Source organism: Fundulus heteroclitus, chromosome 11 (assembly GCF_011125445.2).
Source record: "Fundulus heteroclitus isolate FHET01 chromosome 11, MU-UCD_Fhet_4.1, whole genome shotgun sequence".
Taxonomy (NCBI): domain Eukaryota; kingdom Metazoa; phylum Chordata; class Actinopteri; order Cyprinodontiformes; family Fundulidae; genus Fundulus; species Fundulus heteroclitus.
In genome coordinates, this window is record NC_046371.1 from 26,806,119 (window position 1) to 26,816,005 (window position 9,887).

General features: G+C 40.0%; 1 protein-coding gene across 1 annotated transcript; it reads right to left on the reverse strand.

The window, feature by feature from the left end:
* Positions 1-3,470: 3,470 nt before the first annotated feature.
* Positions 3,471-8,749, reverse strand: LOC118556489 (ras-related GTP-binding protein A). Its single transcript, XM_036143306.1, has 10 exons — positions 8,606-8,749; positions 8,220-8,325; positions 8,020-8,119; positions 7,854-7,920; positions 7,524-7,746; positions 5,810-5,905; positions 5,571-5,693; positions 5,395-5,486; positions 5,182-5,297; positions 3,471-4,000 (listed from the first exon to the last, which is right to left on the reverse strand). Exons 2-10 carry the CDS (start codon positions 8,244-8,246, stop codon positions 3,897-3,899), a joined length of 948 nt encoding a protein of 315 aa, XP_035999199.1. The 5' UTR covers positions 8,247-8,325; positions 8,606-8,749; the 3' UTR covers positions 3,471-3,896.
* Between the last annotated feature and the right edge of the window lie 1,138 nt (positions 8,750-9,887).

Below are 9,887 nucleotides of genomic sequence, written 5' to 3' on the forward strand. Positions count from 1 at the left end.
AGACATTTTTGAAACGGTATTAGACTAAATTTGTTTTATAAAAAAAGTACAATTCAACTAAAATGGCAGAGCACAACAAATTTATAGATGGGAGTTGAATTGCACATTGCAATTTTTACCAGCCCTAAACTGAAAATCCTATATGGCGGCCTGGCATATAGAGTTTTTTTTTTGTTTTTTATTTTTAAACCTTATTGCACATAACCTTAATTACACGCTCAAGTAGGAATCTCCACTTTGCGTTTTTACAAAAAAGAGAAAATAACAGTTATATACAAGAGATCAACTAAACTTTTGCAAGGCAAAGGAAGAAGGAAAAAAAAAAAGGTTAACCTATAAAAATAAATAAAGAGGCATTTACAATGAATTTACAATTAGAAAACCAATCTCCTAAAGGAAATAAACATAAGACACGGATATAGTGGTATTATTTCACTTTTTTGTAAATTTATATTTAATCCAGATGCTTTGGAAAAGACAGAGATAATGTTCAATGCTTTGAAAACTACTGATTTGTCCTTTAGAAAGAAAACTGTATCATCTGCAAATTGACTAATGCAAAATTCATAACCAAAAATATTGATCCCTTTAAATTCTGAATTATTTACAACCAAATAAGCCAACATCTGTGTGCATAAAATGAAAAGTTTTGGTGATATTGCATATAGAGGTTTAGTGAGAATAGAAAGACAAAAAGTCGGCACTTCTATCTAGTCAAATCATCTCATGCACATTAGTTTATTGCTGCTGTTTTTAAAGTCTAAACTCCAGAGAGAAACCTTATTAGCTTGTGCTAATAGTTGCTACAATTTCCCTGAAACTACCAAGCAGGGACACAGTTTGTTCTCATTCCCATATTCCCATAAATAAACTTCTTAACCAATCACTTAATCTGGATGACATTAACCTGGCCTCTGGTAATAAAGTAAAAAATCTTGGTGTTATTTTTGACCAAGACATGTCATTTAAATCCCATATTAAACAGGTTTCCAGAGTTTCCTTTTTTCACCTCCGGAATATCGCCAAAATTAGAAACATTCTGTCCAGGAGTGATGCTGAAAAACTGGTCCATGCATTTGTTACTTCAAGGCTGGACTATTGTAATTCTTTACTATCAGGAAGTCCACAAAATGCAGTTCAAAGCCTTCAGCTGATCCAAAATGCTGCAGCAAGAGTTCTGATGAAAATCAACAAGAGGGATCATATTTCTCCAATTTTAGCTTCCCTTCATTGGCTTCCTGTTAAATCAAGAATAGAATTTAAAATTCTTCTTCTAACGTATAAAGCCCTTAATAATCAAGCTCCATCATATATCAGAGCTCTGATTACCCCGTATGTTCCTAACAGAGCACTTCGCTCTCAGACTGCAGGTCTGCTGGTGGTTCCTAGAGTCTCTAAAAGTAGAATGGGAGGCAGATCCTTTAGCTATCAGGCTCCTCTCCTGTGGAACCAACTCCCAGTTTTGGTCCGTGAGGCAGACACCCTGTCTACTTTTAAGACTAGGCTTAAAACTTTTCTTTTTGACAAAAATTATAACTAGTGACTCATGTTACTCTCAGCCACCTTTATAGTTTTACTGCTATAGGCTTAGGTTACTGGAGTATATCAGGATCTAATTTTCTCACTATATTGAGTTCTACTGTTCTTCAATTATGCATTATGTGTTGTCATTTCTGCTTTAACTTTTTGCTCTCTCTCTTTTTCTTCATAGTAGGTACACCTGGTCTGGCGTTCTGTTAACTGTGACATCATCCAGAGAAGACGGCTCACCTGCTACTACCATCTAATGTAGAACAGATTACTAGATCAATGTGTGCTTCTGTGCTTTTTTGTTTCTCTTGTTGTGTCTCTGTTCTGTCTTCTGTAACCCCAGTCGGTCGAGGCAGATGACCGTTCATACTGAGCCCGGTTCTGCCGGAGGTTTTTTTTTCCCGTTAATGGGTGGTTTTTCTTCCCACTGTCGCTTCATGCTTGCTCAGTATGAGGGATTGCAGCAAAGCCATGTACAATGCAGATGACTCTTCCTGTGGCTCTACGGTTCCCCAGGAGTGAATGCTGCTTGTCGGGACTTTGATGCAATCAACTGGTTTCCTTATATAGGAAATTTTTGACCAATCTGTATAATCTGACCCAATCTGTATAATATGATTGAACTTGACTTTGTAAAGTGCCTTGAGATGACATGTTTCATGATTTGGCGCTATATAAATAAAATTGAATTGAATTGAATTGAATATCCATGTCCAGCTTCAGGGGTCAAAGGAACGACTAGGCAGCACTTCCTCCTCTGTCATTAGCTTCAAATCACACTGGGGGAAGTTCTTGAAATTTTCTACACCACACACATATTTTGAGAAATGTCCGATTCATTAAAGACGAATGTGGTTTAATATTTCATGCTTTTGGCCACCGGAGCTCATTTTTTTCCCCTCTTCACCATAACGCTTTACACTAATGACGAGGGGCAAATGATAGTGAGACTTCGGTGCTTCATTGCTCCGTCAAAGTTAAGCAAAGCGTTTCGAAACGGGGCGCTCGAGCTCAATTTGGTAAATGAAGTCACGAGACAGGTTATGTGAGCGGCCACATCTGAGATTGTTAGACGCGCGGAGATGCTCCAAAGCTCGAATGTTGCAGTATTTTCTGCCACCACTAGGTGCCGCCACAGCAGCGCTACTTGTACCAAGGTTTAATAACCACGTGTTTAGCATATATCCATGCACACTGATTAACAAAAGAAATTGATCATTTCATATACATGATTTACCATCAGTGGGGTGAGGTGAGGGGGGCAATTCAGTTTATCCCTTTCAGTCTTTTGAACTTCCAGGAAGGTCCTTTAACTCAGACAGGCAATCAGATTAGATTATTTCAACTCTTACAAGCAGTTCGTCATGAAAGCCTTGTTGATCATCCAGACTGTTCTGGTGAACTGATTTCTTGATAGGGGCACACAAAAGAGCTTCCTGAAAACACTTGGCTCGGGAATGCATGGGTGTCAGTTTACTTTTGAAAGAGCAGGGCAGCTGCTCAGATAGCGTCCTTTCAAACAAAGTCAAGCCACAGGCTAATTAAAATGCTCATATAAGGCTAAGGCAGTCTGGACAACTGTTTCTCCAAATTACATTTTACACTTCTATGTTACAAAATAATAAAGAAATTTAACCAATCAAGACTCTCAAATCAAAGAAGCAGCTTATCTAATGTTTTCTGGTTGGCAAAACCTCTACACATTTGATAAGTTTTGAAGAAATTAAATGTGCGTAATTTGCGTTCTGTGCCTTTAAAGAGCTGTTCCATCTGCCCAAACACTACTGTCAACCCACTTAACAGGTGCACCATGTATCACATGTACAAAACAACTGGTGCAGAACGCTAAGTTAACTCTGACTGGATACCGCAGCATATAAAGTAACACACACATTCCAGTTTTCAAAAAACAGAATATAAGAAAAACGCAGACACAAAAATAGGTTTCTAAATATAGCTATATTTTGATGACAGTTTAAAAACCGCAGTTGAAAATCAAACTGTGTCAATGGGATAAACTTCCTCGACTATATAAATCCAATGGATACCCACAAAGTGTGAAAAGAAAGGCAGCCTTCGTGGTGAACACATTTTTTTTTAACTGCTTAATGTGTCAACTAAGCTTAAATATTCCATCAGAACGTGTCACTATTCAACATACTTCTGATCCCTGTAGAAACTAGACCAAAAAAAAAATAAAATAAAAAAAATGTTTTTCCCAGAATGACTGTTGATTGAATGTAAAGATAGAACAGAAGTGATGCAGGGCTGTTTATATCTATCTATCAGAGCTTGGAGGCTGCAACATGCTATCTGTGCTCTGTGCATTGATTGGCTGAGAGTATCCACTGGGAAATAAGAATGGGCTAACGCATCCGCATGTGCAGGCTGTGCTTGGGTCCGTCCACGCGCTCCAACTTCTCAAAGTGTTTCCTTGCGTTACGGATATTGATGAGAGTGGCTGCAGATGCTAGAAAAACAGAGGTGGGGGAAAAAAACAAACAGATATTAAACATCTTATCAGAAATTTATAGCGGATTCAAGTGAATGCTGCAAAGGTTTTCATATTTCATCATGCTGCGATCGCAAACTTCAATGTACATTATGATTTGGGATCAACATTTTCGTCTGAACATGGTGGCATACATGTGTATTGAGTCGATACCAATAGTCTTAAGTTATGTTTCTACCAGTTTAGCACAGGTGTAGACCAACGTTTTGTGCAAACTCAGCCAGATTGGATGAAGAGGGTCTGGGAACATTTTCAAGTTTTACCACAGCTTATTAATTTGATTCAGGTACTGACTTTGACTTGGCCTTTCTAACACTTGAATAAGCTTTGATCCCAGCTTGGATTATTGTGCTGTTGGAAGGTGAACCTCTGTCCCAAGTTCAAGGCTTTTGCTGCCTCTCACTGTTATTTTCTGGGATTTTCCTCTATTAATCAAAAAGCATGCCCCCCCCCCCCCCCATCATGATTCACTGCGTCTTCAGGATGATTTGTAGCGTTTGTTTCCTCCGAATACAGCACATTTATCCAGGTTACAAATTGTTCCACCTGAGCTGCAAACATCTGCCGCTCCTCCAATGTTACCATGTACTTCTCGGCTCCTTCTCCAATGCTCTCTTTCCTCAGTCTATTTTTAAACCAGGTATAATTTTCCTTCCATTTCCCAATTTTATGCATCACAAAAGATCCTGATAAAATATACGGTGATTTTCAACAAATTAGAACCTTAAAAGTTGATCTATTTCAGTAACTTGTCTCACCAAGGGAAACACATTATATAGATTAACACTCATGATGTTTTAAGGGCTTTATTTAGGGTAATTATAATTTTCTTTCCACCTCCAGCTAATAAAAACACAACATTTAAGATTAAATATTGCATCAGACCAACAAAAAAAGCAAAATTTTTCATGCAGAAATGGGGTATTAATGAGAAGTATGCTCCATACTAGCTTAAAGGTTGTTTTTTTCCCCCAAAAGGTATTCTTAATCTGACAATCAAGCCTCTCCGAAATCCATATTGCAATTTATTGAATATATGACTATTGTAGTTAGTGAGGTAAAAAAAATAAAAAAAATAAAAAGGTTTTAGGGGGCTGAAGATGTATCTGAGGCAGACGGCTATAATCTGCACTACTTACGAATAGAGGGGTCCGACATGATCACCATGACGTAAGTGTTGGAGGTGAAGACGTCGATAAAGGCCGCAAAGTTGGAGTTTCTAACTTCCATGCTTTGGAAAGAGGCTGCGAGTTTACTGAAACGACAGAGGACGCATTAAAAACAGCTGAATGTAAGACAGAGCGACAGGACCAGAAAACGTTTTGGGCAGATTGTCTGCGACGTGAACTTACCTACAACTGAGCTTGAACTGTTTGATGATGTTGCTGATCTTCTCGAACCTGTGAGCGTCACGCTGCTCTTTGCACTGATAGTGGGAGATCACCTACAGAACACACACACATATGAAGATGTTTGAAATTCCCAAATCCCCCATATCTAGACAGACAGAGGAAGCGGCAGCTCTCACCAGGAAGGTGGCTCTCTCAAACAGAAGAACTTCATCTGCTTCTATGATCTGTGCAAAATTTCTCAGGTTTGTCTCTAGCTGCTGGACGTTTGGGATGAGCTGATAAACTATACTGGACCAGGCCTGAAAAAAAAACAAAAAAAAACATTTTTTTTTTTTTACAAACTTCTTAAAAAGACCGTTTAATCAGATATAGTTGTAAAAAAGAAGAAAAAAAGCCACCAATCAACTCCCCTTACCTTGTACAAGGTTTCGTCCCAGATCGACGTCCTGAAGCACGTGCAAGCTAAAGGTCTAGACAGCCTCCTTAGATCTTCTTCCCGCTCCTTAAAGATCTGGAAAAGTCAGAAAGAAGCGTGGTCTTTAGAAGCCCCCTAATCAATGAAGGTCAATCAGCGTGCAACTTCATCTTGTTAATAACGGTCAAGAAAACACGACCAAACAGCTACACCAAAAAAAACGGAGAACACAGCGGGCAGCCATTCATGTTTCCCAAACTTAATGGTGATAATAAAAGAACCTAAAAGCTCTCTTCTCAGTTTTCAATAGTCTAACCGAACCAGCTCCCACAGCATCTACGAACACAAAGTGTGGAGAATTTGCAGACCACGTCAGAAAAAAATAAATAAAATATTAGGTCTAATCGATCTTAATGCCAACATAGAAATATCACCTCAGAGTCCTTGTGGGTTGAAGATGAAGAACATGAGGCTCGTAAGGAGTTTTGTTCCGCTCAGTTAACTAAACTCTTATTTAAATTCTAACAGGGTTCCAGAAAAAACGCCAGACCACGACCCCAGACCCATCGGTGCACCTTTTAACGGTGCTTTAGACACCAAGTCTTGGCTGGAAGAGAATTTCCTTCAGCTAAATCTGGGAAAAAAAAAATCCAAGTTGTCATTGGCTGAAGTCATCCAGGGAGAGAAACTAACAACCCAACTTTGAACTCTGGCAACGAATCCTTCCAATCGTGTCATAAGTCCCCGGACATCATATCTGATTGGATCTTCAGTTTCCCTAACCACGATGAAACGTTATGAAAAATAAGCAAAAATGCATTTTATTATCTGAAGAACATTGCCAGAGGTCAACAGTTTCTCTCCCCGTTCCATGCAGAGACTTAACATAATTTATAGAATAGATTATTACAACGCTCTGCCCTCTGGTCTCCCTAAACGAGCTTTAGATTATCAGACTTACTGCTGTCGTACAGCCTGTGCCGAAGACCTGGGAGCAGCTGAGAGTCTTTTAAAAGTAAAATCTAGACTCATGTATTCAATTTGGCTTAAGTTTACAGCCATTTATTATCCCTAACAAATTATTATTTTGTTTCAACCATATTTCTAGTTATTTTTTTATCACTTTATTGCAGTTTAGGTTGCTAATATTCATGGAAAATTCTGTCATGTTTTTAAAATATTGTTTTTTTTTTAATGTTACGGATTTGATCCTTATGTTTACTAAGGTATGGACTTAACTAGATTTTTTTTTTTAACAAACCTGTCTTCTTACCTTTCTTCTTGTACGATATGCATACATCTCCAGTGTTTCCTGGGTAATCCACACGATTGCGTTCCCACAGTTCCTCACCCCCCCTAAAACTGATTGATTTCTCTCCCTTTTAATTTCTTGTCGTTTCATTATCTGTTAACTTGATTGGATCACTTCATTGTGTCTGCCTCTAGAAGAGAAATGTGTGTCTTTCTGCTTTTAACCTCCGCGGAGCGCTTTGTGTCACACCGGACCGTATGGAAAGGGCTCGATAAATAACGTTTAAAATGTTCAACAAAGTGTATTTAAAATACTGGTTGTGACACGACAGAATGCATCGTAACTTTGATCTCAAGCGACCCGCCTGTGATGTCGTCGCTTTTAATCCCGTCTTGGTTCGCCACCACGCGGTGCCGGTGATGCAACAGAAGCTTGCAGGCGGTGATTACCACCATTACTCACCAGATCTCTCTGGTCCTCCTGAACCAAGTCCATTTTGTGCACGAGACAGAACACTTTGGCATCGGGGGAGTTCTGCAGGATGGCCTCCAGACACGACTGGTAGTAGTGCATGTCTTTCTCCAGCTCGCGGCTCTCAACGTCAAACACGTAGATGAGGACCTCGACGTTTCTGAAGATGTTATCCCTCTGGCTGGTGAAGTAGTTCTCCATAAACGTGTCTTGTCTAGGGGACAAAGAGATGGCATAAGTGCTGCTGTCAAAGTAACGGGGGGGGGGGGGGGGGGGGGGGGGGGGTGCAAATGCTGCAAAGAGTATCAAGAGAAGCTTTACCCTCCGCAGTCCCACAAGTTTAGCACCAGATTGCCCAAAAACCGAACGTGGGAGTGCTCCACGTCGACTGGAGTCAACAGAGAATGTAGATTTATTTCAAATTAAAAGTGTGCAAAAAAACACTCATCGATGCCAATGTCCCTTTAAATGAGTAACTGGGTCTTACTTGTAGCTCCGAGGCGACGTGTGTCCCGAGCTATGTAGTTGGCAAAGATGATTGATCTCATGCTGGTCTTTCCAGACCCACTCTTCCCCATCAGTAACACCTAACAACAACAACAACAACAAAGAAAGCACAATCATGCTGGTCAGGCACGGTGAGCCGAAAACTCAGCAGAGATCCCGGAGCTACGCGGCCGGCCTCACCTTTTTCTTCATCGCGGAGCTTGACATCCCCCTGAGGAGACGAGGCTGGGAAGTTTGCTCTGAGCTGCAGGTCAGATGACTCGGGTCCGCGTCTGCAGCACTTCTCCTGCGGAACAAACCCACACCCACGCTGTTAATCGGTACGGCCGTGACCATTAAACGCTCAAATCAGGACAAAGCCACGTCTGCGTGGGCAGCTGGCATCCCACCCGATACACGGGAACGGACACGGTTTTCAGCTCTTAAGTTGACTCGATCTATCTGCCCCGCTCCGCAGAAGCACTTCGGCTAATGCTAACCGCGCTAACAGTGTTAGCCTGACAAACTGAGCAGCTAAGCTGTCCTGTACGAAGCTTTTTTTATTTTTTGTCGTATTTTATACTCACTCCCACGGGGCTGAGCAGTCACTGGTGTCCAGGTGAGCTCAGAGGACGGCTTGTGTTTGTCTTAGAGGGCACGGCTGGACACATTACTGAGTGAGAGCAGAGTGAAGTGGGGGGAGAAAAAAAAAATCAGCTGCTTCCTGTTTACGCAAAAGTCACATGACGGTCGGGTTGCGAAATTGCCCTGAGTTTTGTCTTCCAGGCAGTTTTTTTTTTTCTTCACCCTAAACGCTGACAGCGATTTGTTTTACCGAATGATCGGATGGATTTCACAGATCCGTTCAGGTGAATACTGGTTCCAGCAGAAAGCTACGGCGTTAGGAGTGTAATATAATTCAAGTGCTGGAGGTGGAATTTCGAGCAAAAGTGACGCCTAACAAGACAAGTGCGAAGAAAAAAAAAACACGTATCTTGTTTTGTTTAATCAATCACTGATAGTGTTTAAAATTTTAAACGAATAGCTTAAATTGTGAAAATATTTAGAAATAAAGTCAAATATGTATTCTTCTATTATCATTATTTATTTATTTATTTATTTTTACCAAAAAGATCATTGTCAGATTAGCTGTTCATTTTAAGGAGTAATACCAGGTTTACATTTTATCCTAATGCTGACTCAAAAAAAAAAAAAAAAAAAAAAAGAAACAAAACACTTTTTCAATATGTTGCTGACTAGAGGGAACTGAAAGGATGAAACAGTTAAACCTCTGGGTAGAGCAGAGCAGGGGTCTGCAACCTGAGGCCCCGGACTCTGAAGACAACGGTGACAATGATGTTCCCTGAGAACTTTGTTTGTTTACATTCCTGTTTAAATTTTTGCAACTGACTGGTTTCTGTGCGTATTTGGCACTCTTAAAATGAGAAAATACTATTTTTTGCTTGTATCCTCTGAAATTATGACAAAAAAATCAAACTTTTTTGTTTAAAGAAGTAGATACCATCTCAGGCATTTTGGTGTATTTTAGCAAGTTTTAAACGTCTAACTTTACCTACATAAGTAAGCTTACTCTAGATTATCCCTCTAAATCCGGATGTCTTTCATGAAGTTCACACAACTGACTAGATTTCACTCAAATATTGTTTTGAGTAAACATTTTAGATTCATAACTTCCAGGCACCCTTCATTATCACTCGCCTCAGCCACAACAGAATCCTCTCCATTGTCCCTGCCCCTGACTCACTCTCAGTAAGATCCTATGTCACGGAGATGGATTAAGCCTTGGTTTTTCATCTATTGCCACCTGAAATAAGTCATCTTAAAAAGTCAAGAAAACAACATGAATAA